Source organism: Alternaria dauci, chromosome 1 (assembly GCF_042100115.1).
Source record: "Alternaria dauci strain A2016 chromosome 1, whole genome shotgun sequence".
NCBI lineage: Eukaryota > Fungi > Ascomycota > Dothideomycetes > Pleosporales > Pleosporaceae > Alternaria > Alternaria dauci.
In genome coordinates this window covers 2656656-2673408 of record NC_091272.1, presented here as the reverse complement: position 1 = coordinate 2673408, position 16753 = coordinate 2656656, and the positions used below count along the sequence as shown (strand labels likewise).

The window sequence follows — 16753 nt, the reverse complement described above, 5'->3', positions numbered from 1 at the left end:
CCTTTTCCACTCCACATGTACTTTTCTATATCTTAGCATGAAGAACTCCACAGCAACTTGTGGAAAAGCGATTATCACCGGATATCAATGGCTCCACGACTGGATATCTCAAGGCAGCCGCAGCGGGACAGGTGCGGCTCTGGCACTTTCCATTGTTGTTCACGCCCCCCCTCCGACCCGATCAACTCCCCTGAGCCGAAAGGCAATCGTACGTGTCCCAAGGTAACAACCCGATTGCGCATGATTCCCACCATGAACTTGGTCTCCTCCCCGCAGCAATCGCTGCGTCATGAAAGCTGAACACAGGTATGAATGCCGTCGGGTACAACCAGTGGAAATACCGTCGTGAAGCCGGAAATACGCTTATCCATAAGCTCTCAAAGGCACCACACAGGTTTGGTTCGAACGACCGGAGAGTTACATTGCATAGACTTAACATTGCATAATAGCAATACACGTATATTACATCTTACCAGAACGCCATTTTGTAGAATTTTGGAAAGTCACAGCCAGCGACTTACGTTGAGGCTCCCGACAAAGGTGTTTTGCTCACCATCTAGAACTGATATGGTTATACCTCTTTCCTTTTGTCCATATATACTGTTTCGCATAATTAAGCCAGTACAATCTGGACATACTGTTGTGTACAACTCTCCACTACATGCGACCACCTAGTCGAGGGGGTGATCTCGTTCATAATGATCAAGACTATCAAATGGCTTATATGGTCACTACTCTTGTTGAGACTTCTCTTGATATCGCCCGTGTTGCTCCTTACCAGACCCAAGTAGGGTGAGATGCACTTATCTCTCCCGGGTAGTCTGCACGAAATCGTAGCATGTTTACCAAAAAACATCCACGGGTAAGAGGACAAAATATCGCAGCATCGAAGAATGTAACAACGTAGGCACCAGGAATCTGGCCACCATTAACTAACGACGGGGGAACTACAACGATAGTCAAATAGCATTGCATATGATCCATCACGAAATGTGCATTGCCTATTTGGTGAAGAGTAATCGCGAGAAGGCAACCAAGCCAAGCAAACCACTATTGATAAGATATAAAGTACGTGTATTCTATATCGCTATTATTTGACAGAAACTTTTTCTGAGTATAAACGCCACCAGCACCACGATGCAAAGCGACCGAATGGCCACGAAGGATTGCTAAATATGCGCAACCTTAACAGAGAGAACAAAACCATGCCAGTCTAATATGTGAAAGAACCATGCTGCCATATCGACATCGTATCCATGCATCAAGGTCAAAGCTCTGTCCATGGGGTATCAGCGTACGACAGAACCTGAGCCTTCCGTCGTGCTTGGAAATGGGATAAAACATGAGGTAAATCCGAAACGACTACCGCCAACGCCGAAATCGGGCTGGTGAAATGAAAGCTCATCGATCTGACAACGCAATAAGCAAGCGCGATGAATGAAGTGATCACCAGCGGCTGTTGCGGACGGGATCGCTGTTACCTCCGGTCCAGCCTGAGAGTGGCGTTAGGTCTCGCTTGTTGTCGAAAGGACTTCTACCACCTACCACCACGTCCGCCACGGCCTCCGCCACGGCCGCGGCCACCTCCCCAGCGACCACCACCGCCGCCGCCGCCACCGTAGCGGGCCATCTCGTGCAAGCGAGGATCAATCTGCTGCTTGGACTCTGTGAGAATCTGGACGAGATCACGAGCTTGCTTGGAGTCTAGTGAAGCTGTTAGTGGTTTGCGTGCATGGTCGGAGTGGAGAGATACATACTTTCTGTAGTGAAGAGCGTGATGGCAGTACCGTTAGCGCCAGCACGACCAGTACGACCAATACGGTGGACGTAGTCCTCCGAGTTGTTCGGGTAGTCATAGTTGAACACGTGAGTAATGTTGCGGACATCTTGAAGAGCAAAGGTTAGTGACTGATAAAAGGAACGAGCAAACGACGATCATGATTGGATCGCGTGAAGCTGCTGTATGTTGCATGCAACCGTCTCTGTGCGCTACAACGAAGATCACGGCATCAAGTCCAGTGGAAAGGCTGTGGATATCTCCTGGTCCAGAAACCCTTGGAAGAGAGTGCGACTTGTACAAGTCAAGTATCTCAAGCAGCTTGCTTCAGTAATACCTTGGTAATACCAGAAACAAATGATAGCGAAGACTGAAAGCTTCGCCAGCGTGGCCAAGGATCCCTGGGGATCAGATTCGAGAGAGATGCAAGCCCTGGACGATGTCATGGAAGCGAGTGTAACAAGCGCACAAGACGACCTAAGCAGAGCACAATGGCAGTTCACGCATAGTAATAGTTGGGGAGGTGAGGAGGGGGGAGTGTTGGGGGTTTGCAATCATACCGATACCACGGGAAGCCACGTCGGTGGCAACCATGATGGGGCTTTTGCCCGTCTTGAATTCGTTCAAGACCCAGTCACGCTCGTTTTGCTGCTTGTCACCGTGAATAGCTAGCAACGGGTTAGCAATGCTCGAATCAGATATTGCAGTCAAACTTACAAAGCGCTGGCCAGCCGTCCTGACGAAGGAATCGGGTGATCTCGTCAGCAACGCGCTTGGTGCCAGTGAAAATCAAAATCTTGTTGTCTTTGTCGCTCATGATGGTCTCGAGGTGCTTAGCCATGCGGTCACGCTTCTCGAACTCGGTGCAGACCTCAACGATCTGTTGAATGCGGTGGTTGGCGGACAGATCCATGGAACCGATGTTGACCTGGATCCAGTCCTTCTGGTAGTCGGCAGCAAGCTGGCGGACTTCCTTGGGCCATGTAGCAGACCACATGCAAGTTTGACGATCAGGACGAATTTGGCCAATGATCTTGCGGATTTGAGGCTCAAAACCCATGTCAAGCATGCGGTCAGCCTCGTCGAGAACCAGGTAGGTAACACGGCGGAGGTTGGTCTTGCCCGCCTCAAGCATGTCGATGAGACGTCCAGGGGTGGCGATGCAGACCTCAACGCCGCGTGCAAGGTCACGGATTTGGGGACCCTTGGGAACACCTCCGTAGACGCAGGTGTTTCGGATGCGCGAGGACTTTCCGAACTTGCTGATCTCTTGCTGAATCTGGACAGCAAGCTCACGTGTGGGGGCGAGGATGAGGACGATAGGACCGTCACCAGGGGCGAGCAGAGGCTGCGCGTTGATGTGGACGATGGCAGGAAGACAGTAGGTGAGCGTCTTTCCGGAACCAGTCTCGGCGACACCGACAACGTCGCGACCAGAGAGAGCCATGGGCCAACCCTGAGCCTGAATAGCAGTGGGCTTTGCGAAACCCTGAGCCTTGACCTCGTTCATCACGTAGGATGGGAAGCCAGCCTCGTCGAAGGTTGTGACGGGCTTGGGTATGTTCTCGCCCTTGACAGTCATCTGGTGCTCCTTGCGGTATTCGGCAACCTCAGCGGCTGAACGGGCAGTAACAGCGGGGTCCTCCTTGTAGAAAGACTTTTCGAATTTGGGCAGGCTGTCGAGGTCTGGAAAAACGTTAGTATCGCGCTGAATAGACAAGGGCGCATGTAGGACGTACCCCATGTTTGCTGCTTCAGGCCCTGGCCTAGTTGCGACATGCGATCACCGCCGTCACGACCACCGCCAAAGCCGCCGCCGCCATAACCACCACCTCCTCCGCCATAGCCGCCTCCGCCACCGGAGTAGCCGTTTGAACCACCGCCGTAACCGCCACTAGATAGATGTTAGCAAAGGTCGATGAGATGGAACGCATGATAGAAGGGGGATTCTACGCTATCGCAAAGAGCACGTTATCGTCCGCCTTGACTGTACGTGACAGCCGATCAGGCAGGACGACGGAACTCAGGCTGCGCGCAGAATGATGAGAAAGAAATGTAGCAGATGGAGGGCTGTCCAAGAACCACGACTGTGATGCCTCTCCCTTGTGAAGGGGGTGTATCGTCCTACCCGTACGATGCATAGTGGCTTGTCGAGTTGTTGTAAGACCCATATCCAGCATTGCTGTGTTCGTACCCGTTCGAGTAGCCGCGGTCACCGCCGCGACCGCCGCCGCCGTATCCTCCTCCACCACCGCCGTAGCCGCCGCTGTAAGACATGATGTGCGAGTGATTTGTAGGGACTGGTGTGAAAGGGGAACCGATCGAGTCTGAGGGAGTGTGGATATCGTAATCTGGAGACTACGAGGGTATATTAGATGTAGTAGAGCGACTGTACAGGTGTCGCGTGTTGTGCGGTAGAAGAAGCACGAAGAGCAGAGGATGCGAGATGGAGTGAGAGGAAGTCAGAGGGCAGAGCGCGACAGGAAAAGTTGCCTTGCCTCTGTTGCGCTTGCACATTTTTTGAGACGCTAGCGCCGCTATGGCCAGGGTCTCGCCCAGTTGGGTAAGGGCGGAGCTTGCCGTTATCAGCCCGGGGAAGCGCACCAAGCAACACCGACACACATCTTGCCACTGTGGGTCTTGCATCGGCATGGCTATGGAGAAAATTCCATCACGACCCGCATATTGCAAGCTCTGATGTCTGCTAGTCTTTGGACGTGGCATGGAAGCACGTATGTCTTTGCTTTTGATCAGGGGTTGACCTGGACTACAGACGCAGGATCGAGTATGCTAAGGAATGATACTCTGGCGACGCTTTATGATTGTGTCCGTCTTTTGCAACCTCCAACTGCGTCATAGGCCCTTCTATCTTCACTTTTCTCCCTCGCCAGCTCGGAGTCCCATATCCCAGAAGCCTCTCTCCATCTTTGTAGCATTAGCACACCATCTATCATCTGCAGCAGAATACTCACATTTGTGGCGTGTATGAAGATACCAGCCAACTCTTCCACTCTGCTCGGACTCAGTCCTTCGGCATGCCTCTCTACCAACTCACTGCCTCTCATCATCGCGTCTCTGTATTCCTCCGCCACATATTGCTCAATCCACTTCCAGTACTTGCTTCCCACCCTCACAGTGTTGGGATCTTCATAGAGACGTTTGGCGATGATGCCATAACCGATGAGGCAGGGGAGAAGGGCAATCTGTAACGCGAGATAGTCTTGCGACATGCCGATGTCGAGGACGTAGCGCGTGTATGCCGTAGTGGCTTGGTCCTCTTCTTCGTTGATGATATCGGCTTCTGATAGTCCGTATTCTTTACAGAAGTCGATATGCAGCTGTATCTCTTCTTGGAGAGTGACGACCTGTTGCACGGAGCGGCCGATGTCTTTCAGGTTGCTTGACTTGTATGCAGACAGCGCGTTCGCTCTTGCAAATTGAACCTCCGCATCCGTCAGCTACTCTGCTGTGTGTGCGTGTGGACTGAAACATGACAGGATGTGTGCTTACCAAGAAAAGATAGTCTTGCACCAGATAGTACATGAATTTCTCCACTGGTAATGTCCCAGCACCCATGCTCTGCACGAAATCGTGCTGAGTGTACTCTTTCCAAGGCTTTTGCACGTCTTCCCGATCCAGCAGATAACTGATGAAATTTCCTGGTGTGAAAGGCAGCATGTATACCGAATGGAAGTGATTGATTGGGCCACTTCCCTGTCCCAAGTCGACGGCTGTCTTGATTCCTGCTTCAACATACAGATTTGCCTTCTTAACCGCCTTGATCATTGACATTCCCTCAGCCAGATTACATGCAATAGCGGATGCTAACGAACATCCGGTCCCATGCGTGTTCTTGGACTGCAGATAGGGACTTTCGAATATCGTGACTCCGCTATCGCCTACAAGTACGTTCAAAACGACTTCTTTCTCGCTGTCCTGTGTGCTTACTACACGGCTGTGGGTCAATGGTAAATGGCCACCTTTTAGCAATACCCATTTTGGTCCTAGTGACTGGATATGCTGTGCTATAGAGACGATATCTTCGACGTTTTGGGTGTCAGAAAGGGTTAAGCCAGCAGTTTGAAGCAGTAGCCGTGCCTCTGGAAGGTTTGGTGTGAGAATTGTAGTGCAAGGCAGGAGGTGTTGAATCAGTGTTGAGATGGCGGTTTCAGGAAGGAGCTGTGAGCCCGATGTTGACACCACTACCTTTCAGTATGATCAGCTCGAACCGAAAGCTTTAGGATTTGCATAAATAGGAAACACAAATGCAACCTAGTACATACAGGGTCAACAACAGTGGTGTTAATCTCGTGTCTCTTGAAAGCGTCTGCAGCAATCAAGATTGTCTCGGCGGAGGCAAGCATGCCTGTTTCTATCAGCGCATTCGTCCATCAGGTAGGCCGTTCTCATTATCGTTCTTACCAGTCTTGACCACATCCACACCGACATCTTCGCAAACAGCGTCAATTTGCTTCCGTACGAAGTCTGGCGGCGTGTGGTGTATATCCTGTACGCCGAGCGTGTTCTGCGCTGTCAATGCAGTCGTAGCAGTCATAGCATAGCAGCCATGGGCTGCAATGACCTTCTGATCAGCTTCTAGTCCGCTGTTGGTGTGATAGGATCGTTAGTGGTGTGTGGCTGACAGAGGGCGGATGCATGCATGCGTACGTACGCCCCACCCGAACTGTCCGAGCCAGCGATTACCAGAATGCGTTTCGGTGCCATTACCGATCGAAAAGAGTATGAAGGTGTTGCTTCACACTGGTCTGGACGTAGTAGGACTACCTGCATCGTTTTCTCCAGGCAGCCCCACCTTCCGCGGATACGCGTACGCGAGCTCGACGTCATCGATTCACACCTTGCCGATGCCGCAAAACGTGAAAGCTTAGAACAAAGACATCAACTAACAGATGTCTCAAAGACTGCGTAAGCCGAAGGGCACTATCACGACATCATCGTCATCACGATGTCCTGAGAGTATCGTCCAATTTGTTGGGCGCGCAGATGACGATAACCATACCACGCTGCTCTTCTTCGCCACTTCCATAACCGAATCAGCATCATCCCCATAACGGTGTGATACATATCCCAAGGTGTCTTCGTATCCACCGTGCTTGAAACAGCACGTTTACTGAAGCCGATTCTTATGACCTTGCAGCGAGCTGACCGTCATCGACAAATTCCACCATTACACAAATGAACCAGAGAAACGTTAGTTGAACCGGTCGTGTCACACTTTGTGGACAGGCTTTGTTAAGTACGAGATGCGCATCTTCTGTAATAGTTGCTTATTCTTCTTCTTTACCTCGATTTGCGAACTGCGTTTACCGATACCATAGCATTACTACCACAGTCCCTTGATCTGGGATACACGCTGGGTAGGCTCAAAAACTTCACCGTTGTCCGTTGTATCCGTCTTTGGCATACTGCCGCTGTCTGTGAATGTTGGAAAAGCCGATACATCGTGGTTGGCACTTGCGTCCCAGCCTAATGTCTCTTCCTTATCATAGTCAAGAGGTGCCCACGCTGCATCTTCGTCCTCCGGAACAAAGAGGCTCTCAGAATCCTGACGGGCTGGCTGTACTTGTGCTTCTGAGGTTTGGCGTGATCCTGGATTCCGTAGTCGGCCGGACCCGTCGCGTCGTGATGCGGGTTGCATAGGCGGAGGCATGTCAGACCGGAAGCCACGACCCTGCCCGTCTTCCGATGTTTTCGCTGATGCAGTGCGAGATGTCTGTCTGCTGCTCACTGCTTGTGGCGCAGGTGTTGGTGGAGCTCCGTTGTAATCACCCGAAGTCATTAGCGTGAACTCACAAAGCAATCCATCGCAACCATAGCTGAACTGTAGCGGTCGCGTTGGCTGAGAGTAGAAAGCCCTCAAGCTCGTCTTCAGTGTGTCCGCATGAACAACGATCGCTTTGAAATCTTTGACGCTGATGATGATATGCATGCCCGGCTGCACAGTGAATCGTTCAAAGTCGGATTTGTGGACTGCGACAGCAGTGACAAGGGGATGCTTCAAGATTTCCTTTCCGTTCGAAATCTTTTCTGTGTAACTCTTAAAGACACAGCGGCCATCCGTACCAGCGAAGATATCGAGCATCTCAGTTTTGGTACCAAAATACTCAATATATTCCTTCATAGCACCAGCGTGTATGTTCCATCTGTTTCTCGCTATACTGCGATCAAAGAGCGCATGCATGATGTCGACGGCTTCATACGTGAGTTTGTAGGTCTTGATGACGCCCTGGTTACACACCATCTTGACGATGAATCGGCATTGTGCCTCATTCTCCCGCTCATGCACGCTAACTTCACAGCGATCGATTGCGCCGTCGCGCCCCAGTGGGTCGTACAGACGACTCTTGAAGACTGACAAGAGCGCCTTTGTGTACATGCTGCAGGTAAAGCGGCCGTCAGGTCCGCCATGGGTTGGCACGCACTTGTAGTTGGCGAAGAATTGCCGGCCATCTAACGTAATGGCGCCGTAGGCGGACTTTGAAGAGTTGAGAGCGGTAAAAGTGAACTGATGCAGGACGTATGAGATGCCAGACTGAACAGAACAAGAGCGGCAAACCAACCTTTTCTCGACGCGCTTCGATAGCCACAGTCTCGCTAAACTTGCCTAGGCAAACAAGCAGGTCATGAACCTTGGACGCGGCCTCTGGTGTTAGGGTGAAGTTGAGGACGACCATCTTGTCTATCCGGAATTGCTCGCATCGTGGTGAGGTATTGGTGTCAGATCGCGAGGAGCCACCGAAAGCGGAAAGAGCGCGTCAAAAACGCGCTAGCGCATTGACATCATCGCGCCTACTTCTACAAGAACAGCAACACATCCAGGCACTTTCCTGAGAGCGACTTCAGCCATTGTCAATTTAATCAACATGGCCCATTCAGCGCTGCCAGATGATATTTTGCATCTCCTATGCGAAGAACTTGCCAATCAAGAACAATTCGACACGCTCTTTAACTGTGCTTGTGCCAGCCGTGCTCTCGCCGTACCTGCATTAACTTATCTGTACAAGTATGTTGCTCTGGGCCCGCTAGTTGATCGCCGTTTTACTAACACACGTATAAGGTCTCATCATCTAGCTCCTGTCCGAGGCGGGGGAGAAGACCTCTATGGTCTGCCAGCTGCTACCAAGCTGCTTACGATACAGAAATGGTCGATCCTGTGGCGTTCAATCGTCGCATCCAGTCTGGGCGTCACACTTTTCCCCTACTGTCGCTACATCAAGTCGTTAGACTTTCGCGATCTGGGATATCTCCTTGAAGATGATCAATTTCGTACGAGGGTCTCCAAGTAAGTAAAGCTCGATTAGTAGGCATCGCCAATTCTGATCTCGATTTAGGCAATTTTTCTCGGGACCGTTGAAGCAATTCGAGAAGATTGAAACAGGGATAAATATCAAGGGCAGGAAGTATACACGAATACAGACGGCGGACGTAATCGATGCGATTGGCGAAGGTACGGTTCGTATGCGATACCGCTACGATGTACTCTTAACATAGAGCAGTGGTCACACAACACACCCCAGCCCTCGAGATGATCAGTGGTGAACGCAAGTAGATCTCAATCTCTAGTATTGCAAATGATCTGACAAAAGTTAGTTCACCCTGGTGCTCTTGTGCGATGGACGCCCCGCCTTCCCCGCCTCTCAAGCCTCGAGCTATGGGATGGAAAGCCTCTGGAGGATGAATTGGTCCACGCGTCCATCAACAACCATTGTCCGCAATTCAGATCTCTTATGATATATACCTGGGTTTCTGAAGACAATGACCACAAGTTCGCCAAGTTCCTTTCTTCCATGCGGCCAAATACACTCCAGACACTCCAGACGATCAGCGACGTCAAGGCCGGCGCCGAAACACTTCTAGCTCTTAATCATCATGGTAACTCGCTCGAAGATCTAAGATTATGCGTATCCAACGACTCTATACCCCATTTGTCCCTACTGCAAGGATGTACCGCTCTGAAAACACTTCGCATCGAGGATATTCATGGTACCGTAGACCTGGAAGCAACAGAACATGACGTCTTTGTCGAAACAACCGCCTGGCTACGCAAATGTGCCGGCCTTCAGCGACTCAGCCTTTCGAAACTGCAATCCGGAGCCGCACTCATTACGCCCGTGCTACTGGAAGAGAAGATACAACTCAGCAGCCTGGAGATAGATTCGTATACATTGAAAGACCACAAGACGTTTCACCAAGCTCTGGTGCACCAACAATCATCCTTGAGGATCCTGTTTCTGAGTGGCGATACTGATGGCATGTTTCGAGATGACTTGGACATTCTCGTAGATTCCTTGAAACAGTTGACAGAGTTGCGGGATCTACACCTCATTCTTCCCGAAGTTCTTCGGGACGAGCATCTCATCACCATCATCACAGATCTCACTCAGCTAGAGGATCTGTACGTCAGCGGCCTGGAGCTCAACGATATCGTACTACCCCATTTGGCGAGTCTACCGAACCTCCGCACTGTCACCATCTCCGGTATATCGAAATTCACCATGGATGGTCTCTTGGATTTCGTATCACGACTGGGGCTGGGTAATCAAGGCATCCGTCTTTCAGTCGATATGGCGGACACGGACACGCTGCTTTCAGAAGATGAACTGACCATAGTAAGAGATTTCCTTGCGGAGAAGGCTGGTGGTACGTTGGAGTACATGGCACTTAGAGGTACGTATTTGCGTGATGCACTTGCGACAAACAAGGTATTCCGCTAACTATTCTGAATCCAGACCCGAATGTTCCTGAGTTTGAAGGCGACTCTGATTGAGGCTTGCCTCTCAGCACTGTATGAGAATGCGAAGAGTGATGAATAATGGTTCGATTTCCACATTTGAACAAGATCATTTGGATGAGTTCACTGTTGCACTATGATCTGCGAAAGAAATAGCTTTTCTCGACTAGCTTGGCCACCAAAAATCGATGAAAAATGGTCTGAACCCTCTCTGTTCACATAGAATCCCGCCTTATATAAGCCAACGTGGTATATCGTAGGAATAGCCTGTAAAGGCCCCGCAGACTTAATCCGATTCCGTCTCACTGTCTTCTTGGCCGTCGTTAACACGTTCTTCAAGCGCTTGAGTCCTTCTTCGTAGGATGTCTCCCTCCAGCTCTGGTGATATCCGGAGCCTCTCGATGAAACCCGAGCGCAAGTTATCGTCGCCCCAGTAGATCCACCAGTTCTCCGCGATGTACATGGCGCAGTAGTCCTTCAGCTGTGCTTGTGACAGAAGAGCCGTGTCTTGTGAACGATAGATTTGATCGGCGAAGACCAAGACGTCGTGCATTCCTGGTTCTATGCGTTTCTCCAGCTTTTCGACGACATGATCCATCATGTCTGACATGCCCAACTTCTCCGCAGTAAACCATGCCGACACGCATTGTGCAAATGCTTCATCCATTTCGTTGCCATCTTGTGGGTTGCGGTAACCAAAACCATCGCTTTCGAGGTACTCTGCGACGAAAACGAAATCTTCCGGATCGATATCGACAAGGGCAGGATGCTGGAGTCCCCAAATCCCATCGTCGTTGTGGCCAAAGAAGTTGATGCCTTGCATAGGATCGCGAAAGTACGGGCGGTTCCATATGCTTTCTTTCTGCAGTGTGCTGATTTCGGAGTTTGGACCAACGGGGACTTGGACAAATTCTTTGCTCTGAAAACTGGCCGTTGTTAGTTGAGATATCTATAGGTCTCGTTAATAAACATACATTTCGCCTTCAACGACATCACTAATGGGTTCTTTACGGCCGCGATCCAAGCCACCGAGGGTCCTGTCGAAGAAGGAAGGCCGGAATGGCGCCGACTCGACTGGGCTTTTGCCGGCCGAACGCGAGCAGCTACTGTCATCCGTCAAGTCTATAACCATGTCTGGTCCGCGCCCTTGTAGCCAGTTGGGTGAAGACGATGGCGAGCAAGACTTTCCATGTTGACGGGTAAGCTGTGATGAGCTAGCGAAAGCGTTTGGAGGTCCTGCCCAGGCTGACGTGAACAAGTTTGAGGAGCGGCCCACGTCGGCAGGGATAACAATGCGCTGATTACTAGGATCTCGTGCTGGAATATGCGGTGATATGGATGGCGTCGGTAGCTTCGCACTTCCCGCAGTTTCTTCTTTCGATCGCTTGCTGTAGAACTCTTCTTGGCTTAAGCGGAGAGCCATTCTCATTTCTGATTCTGAGCCCGCATCTCCATCTGAACTAGTTGCTTCGCTTTCCGGATATCCAGCGTCACTGATCCTGCTCATTACTCGTTCTCGCCAGTAATCGAGACCCAGGGATGCTTCAAGCGCATTGTCCGCCATGTCGTAGGCGGCGCCCAAGCCGGGCGTGTTGCCAACAATGTCTTCGTGCGTGATGGGTATGAATGGATCGAAGTTGCTGATTTCCGTGGTGAGAGCCCATCGACTACATGTGTTAGCACGTCGAACAGATCTGCAAATCTCTAGGTTCTTACAAGTCCAAGTTGTCGCCCAACGTCAATAGCAGCGTTACGTATCCAGTTGGGCGGGCGCGCACAACCTCCTTTGGTGCCATGTCATCTGTACAGATCACTGCCGGCCATAGTGGAAAGAAAGATCCGGACGCTCGGTACAGCACAATGCTGCCCGGGGAAGGATGCACAAAACGCATTCTCCCTAAGCAGTATTGCGATGTTATTTCGTGAAGCGGCTGAGTAGGAGTAAAGCTGACGGTTGTAGCTTAGAAACGTATCTTCCAATTAAGTGACGGGTGAGAAATGAGGAATCAGAAAGATCAGTCGATTGCGTTAATTGGAAACCTGATATAAGTAGACATCGTGTTGACGCGTTCGCGGTGTAGAGGCGGCTTCAAGTAAGAGCGATCACAGGTGAGAGACGAGCACATATCTGAGGGGCTTTCACACACTACAGAAACCCAAAAAGCGTCCGCCAGATGATGCATAGTGATGCGGCAGCTTGTGAGATTCGTGCTGCTATTTCCAAGTACGTAGTATGTTGTCGTGTCCAAGTGCCAGAGAGGGATGCGGAGTTCATAGCTCAGATCTCGGAGGTTGACTAAGCTGCCCGCAACAGCGAATCCTAGGACAATCTGGCTTCAACATTCTCGACCGCGGTTCCACGACGCGCAAACTACTGTGGCGTCTGCCTCTGACAATCTCTCAAAAAAGCACTTCCTGCAAAAAGATACACTCAAGAACGCGACCTCACAGCCCTACTGCGCGCTCCACCTCCCAAACCCAAGATCGACCAACGTACCTCTCTGCCTTCAACCTCCACATCAACACACCCGACCCGCAGCAATGCTGGGGCTCGCCAACATGCAACCGCGGCAACTCGCCGCACAAGTCCTCAACTTCGCGCTGGTACTCTCCACGGCTTTCATGATGTGGAAAGGGCTATCCGTAGTCTCCGACTCGCCCTCACCCATTGTCGTCGTCCTGTCAGGGTCCATGGAGCCTGCGTTCCAACGAGGAGATCTACTATTCCTGTGGAACCGGGGGGCAGACACACAAGTGGGCGAGATTGTGGTATACAACGTCAAGGGCAAGGATATCCCAATCGTGCATCGCGTTGTGAGAAGATACGGAGGAGGGTGAGTCGCGTTTTCTTGTCTCTGCGCTGACTGGATCTATTTGGGGGGAGGGCCGAAGACGCCCGACTCAGCTTGCACGTGCTCCAGCTGACTTGGTTTCTAGCAAAACACCCCTCCGCCTCCTGACCAAGGGCGACAACAACCTCGCAGACGATACCGAACTCTACGCCGCCGGCCAGTCCTTTCTGAACCGCAAAGAAGACGTCATTGGGAGTGTTGTCGGCTTCATACCTTTTGTCGGATATGTTACCATTTTGCTGAGCGAGCACCCATGGCTGAAGCAGGTCATGTTAGGCATGATGGGTGTGATGGTCGTTTTGCAGAGAGAATAGTGTTCGCGTCATGGCGGAGAGTATTTCTGTTTCAAGATTCCTGTCTCCAATGACTATACGGAGAGGATGCGTAAGACGGATACAGTTGGTGTGCTTCGTACCCAACACCTGTTCCATGTTTATCTGCTTTTGCAAGATGACAAGGCGTTCAGGCCATACCCCAGGGACGTTCTGGCGGTTCCAGACTCCAAAAAATGCCCGTGACTACATCTTATACTCGATGCAGAGTCTACAATCTATACATCAAGTTCACTACGTCCTTTACCTTTTTCCAACAAACACATCCAACCATTCTCAGCAAAGCCATATTGATGTTCGCGCCTTCCCTACGTCTCGCGTCATGTCACTAACCACATTCCTCCGCACCATCCAACCGTCACTCCCACGCGACACCCATGGCAAAAACAACCCTGCGTAGTTAGTAATGCCAGCAAAAAAGAAAGCACTGCGCCGTACGGGGTTTGACTGCTTACTGTTAGGTCTATGATTCGAATAGGCATCATTCATGTACTTACACCCGTGATCCCCGCCTCCTTCGTTTGATGGGAAGGCGATAGCATACCACTAGCCCAACGGCGCTTTGATGCTACGATATTGTGATGAAGTAGCGCCAGATTGGAGATATGATGTACATAATGTGTGACTGAGAAGGTGAGAGACAAGGGGAGTACATCCGAGAAGCCAGGGAAGGAACAAGTACCATGGATGCGGGTACCCGGTTTGGCGGTGTAAGGGCAATGACGGCTACACGTCGCTCGAAACGAAGGGACTGAGGGTTGACATGGACAGCAAGGGTCCATCACCTTGTCATGCCCTGGCTTTAACACTGGGCAAGGCAGAGAGGTCAATCAGTGACCAAGTTGGGATTCGAGCTGTCACGAGCTGTCACGAGCATGCGCCGTGCTACACCCAGGCTTGACCACGTGAGCATCACGGTCGCATAGCAGAGAAGTTGTTCAAAGAGCAGCAAAGATTTTCTACACCGCAGTTGCTAGTATACATAGACTTGGTCATGAGCTTCGTGATGTTCCTTCACAACGTCGAGAGTAAGACGCCCAAACATCATGACCGCCCGCCATCAGCGCAAATGGTACTGACTGCGGCCGTCCTTATCGAAATGAAGCACAGATAGGCTAGCCGAAGACCTTTGTCCGCAAGAGATAACGAACCCATTAAGAAGTAGGAAGATCACAAATGAAATCGAGAGAGGCTTGGCAGCCTCGGCCTCCTATGACAAGACATGTTCAGCATTGTTGGTGGAAGCATAATCGAGGTGCGAGCCTCTACTCGGACTCCTCTTCTTCTTCCTCGCCAGCCTAGTGGCTGTTAGTCAAGCTGTCGTGGTGTCCAAGTGCATATAGACACATACCTGGTAAGCGGCCTTCTCCTCTTCGTAGCGCTTCTTGTCGGCAGCAGCCTTGGCCTCGTAAGGAGTGCGCTGCTTGTCGTTCAGGGCTTTCCACTTCTCGCCAAGAACCTTGCCGACCTCGCCTGTTCATTGTTAGAGATGGGTCAGAGAAGGGGCATGGAGTGCAGACATACCAAACTTGATACCAGGGTTGTCCTCGCGGACCTTTTCACGCTGCTCGTTGGCGAAGAACATGTATGCAGAAAGACCACGCTTGGGCGCGTTGGGGTCTGTCCATGTTAGTACGAAAGCGTGGGGATGCACGTGAGAAGCGTACCCTTCTTCTTCTTGCCGCCATCAGCCTTGGACTTGGGCGCGGCCTTGCGGGTGGTCTTCTCCTTGGGCATGGTGTTGGTCTGGTGGTGTTATGCGGCTGTGGTTTGTTGTTAGCTGCTGGGTTGGGTTGCAATGATGCTCTGCGCGTGAGGGGACGCGGTTGCAAAACACCACAACACAGGGCGGTGATGCGCGATTTTACGGCGAGAGAAGAAGCGGGTACTTACAGAAGCTGCTGGATGCGAGGAAATTGAAAGGGTTGACTGATGTCTGTTTTGCAGTCAGTATGGGCGTGGGCGCGGGTGCTGGCGACGGCGACGAAGAATCAATCGAAGGCGATGACGTTCGGAAGATGGAAGAAAGAAGGCTGGGAGAGAGCTAGTTGGGGGAATTGGGGCGGGGAAACGCGTGGAAAAAGGGTGTGGTTGCGAAAAGTGGTTCTGGTGAGGTTGCGACTTGGGCAAAATACAGGCGGACTCACCAAATGTGTTTGCGGGCGAAAGTTGTATGGGCGGCGGATTTGTTAGGGGAGGAATTGGGTGAGGGCTCAGCAGCACATTTTGTGAGAGGGCAGGCGCGCCTCCCCGAACAACAGAGCTGCTTACCTAAGGTGCGAATGAGGCAGGCACGCTTGTTTTGCTACTGCCATAGCACACGCACCCGGACCACAACAACCCCTCCTTCATCGAGCCGCTGCTGCGCTCCCTCACCGCATGCGACGATGCCGACGACGGCAGTCCTGGATGCGCCGTCGCCGTGTCGCTTTCTCTCTCTCTCTCTCTCTCTCTCTTTTGAGACGGGCAGCACACGTCGGCGTCAGTTGCCAAAAGACTGCGCGCTGCGCGCTGCGCGCTGCTCGTCGCCGTCGTTGCCTTTGCACTGCCGTGGGCTGGCTACACGGCGCATGCGCATCCCTGGGCGCTGAGGCGCTGGCTGCTGCCCTTCATTCTTTCCTGGCGAGTTTCAAGTTTGGTTAGATTGCACGCAGAAGCACACGCTCTACCATTCGTTGGACGCATCCATCAGAGGCGGCCCTTGACGTTATCATTCATAGCGCGGCTGGCTGGTCGTCTTTCCCCGAGCACCAAAGCACCCAGCGCCCAGTCCCAGTCCCAGTCGCGCATCCTGCCCGCCCCCTCAGACTGTGTCCTGCTGCAGCCCCTTTGATGTTCTAAGCAGCGCTGCCCAAACCATGGAGCAACATGTCAGCATACCTCGCATGCCACGCTCTGCGCGCTCTGCAGCACAGCCCATGGCAGTGGTCTCCTCAATGGCTATGCACGCCACAGCCATGGGCAGCGGCCTCCTGCACCCGCTTCCGGCCACAGCGGTCTGGCTATTCACAGCGGCCGGACCGAGCTCGGAAGCCCTCAC

At 51.8% G+C, this 16753-nt stretch overlaps 7 protein-coding genes across 7 annotated transcripts; 2 read left to right on the top strand and 5 right to left on the bottom strand.

The window, feature by feature from the left end:
* Positions 1–1446: 1446 nt before the first annotated feature.
* Positions 1447–4054, bottom strand: ACET3X_000822 (uncharacterized protein; the record flags this gene model as incomplete). The annotated part of the gene is made up of 7 exons (XM_069448160.1): positions 1447–1493; positions 1546–1704; positions 1758–1886; positions 2338–2445; positions 2495–3463; positions 3517–3671; positions 3972–4054. 7 exons carry the CDS (start codon positions 4052–4054, stop codon positions 1447–1449), a joined length of 1650 nt encoding a protein of 549 aa, XP_069311064.1.
* A 594-nt stretch (positions 4055–4648) lies between these two features.
* ACET3X_000821 (uncharacterized protein) lies at positions 4649–6502 on the bottom strand (the record flags this gene model as incomplete). The annotated part of the gene is made up of 6 exons (XM_069448159.1): positions 4649–4702; positions 4750–5220; positions 5288–5983; positions 6061–6143; positions 6200–6381; positions 6450–6502. The coding sequence occupies 6 exons, from the start codon at positions 6500–6502 to the stop codon at positions 4649–4651; spliced, it is 1539 nt and encodes a 512-aa protein (XP_069311063.1).
* Positions 6503–7121: 619 nt separating this feature from the next.
* On the bottom strand, positions 7122–8472 carry ACET3X_000820 (uncharacterized protein; the record flags this gene model as incomplete). Its single annotated transcript, XM_069448158.1, has 2 exons — positions 7122–8303; positions 8359–8472. 2 exons carry the CDS (start codon positions 8470–8472, stop codon positions 7122–7124), a joined length of 1296 nt encoding a protein of 431 aa, XP_069311062.1.
* A 189-nt stretch (positions 8473–8661) lies between these two features.
* ACET3X_000819 (uncharacterized protein) lies at positions 8662–10565 on the top strand (the record flags this gene model as incomplete). The annotated part of the gene is made up of 7 exons (XM_069448157.1): positions 8662–8801; positions 8856–8942; positions 8976–9080; positions 9130–9245; positions 9295–9339; positions 9389–10465; positions 10528–10565. 7 exons carry the CDS (start codon positions 8662–8664, stop codon positions 10563–10565), a joined length of 1608 nt encoding a protein of 535 aa, XP_069311061.1.
* Positions 10566–10815: 250 nt separating this feature from the next.
* On the bottom strand, positions 10816–12421 carry ACET3X_000818 (uncharacterized protein; the record flags this gene model as incomplete). The annotated part of the gene is made up of 3 exons (XM_069448156.1): positions 10816–11455; positions 11504–12196; positions 12246–12421. The coding sequence occupies 3 exons, from the start codon at positions 12419–12421 to the stop codon at positions 10816–10818; spliced, it is 1509 nt and encodes a 502-aa protein (XP_069311060.1).
* Positions 12422–12879: 458 nt separating this feature from the next.
* Positions 12880–13948, top strand: ACET3X_000817 (uncharacterized protein). Its single transcript, XM_069448155.1, has 2 exons — positions 12880–13363; positions 13467–13948. Exons 1-2 carry the CDS (start codon positions 13071–13073, stop codon positions 13693–13695), a joined length of 522 nt encoding a protein of 173 aa, XP_069311059.1. The 5' UTR covers positions 12880–13070; the 3' UTR covers positions 13696–13948.
* Positions 13949–14978: 1030 nt separating this feature from the next.
* On the bottom strand, positions 14979–15450 carry ACET3X_000816 (uncharacterized protein; the record flags this gene model as incomplete). The annotated part of the gene is made up of 4 exons (XM_069448154.1): positions 14979–15011; positions 15065–15186; positions 15238–15333; positions 15381–15450. 4 exons carry the CDS (start codon positions 15448–15450, stop codon positions 14979–14981), a joined length of 321 nt encoding a protein of 106 aa, XP_069311058.1.
* Positions 15451–16753: the final 1303 nt, after the last annotated feature.

Bases quoted from the DNA above. Each gene is read 5' to 3' on its own strand.
- ACET3X_000817 (XM_069448155.1), top strand. From the start codon at position 13,071: ATGCTGGGGCTCGCCAACATGCAACCGCGGCAACTCGCCGCACAAGTC. The intron at 13,364-13,466 runs GTGAGTCGCGTT...CTTGGTTTCTAG, and splicing joins GTGAGAAGATACGGAGGAGG to CAAAACACCCCTCCGCCTCC.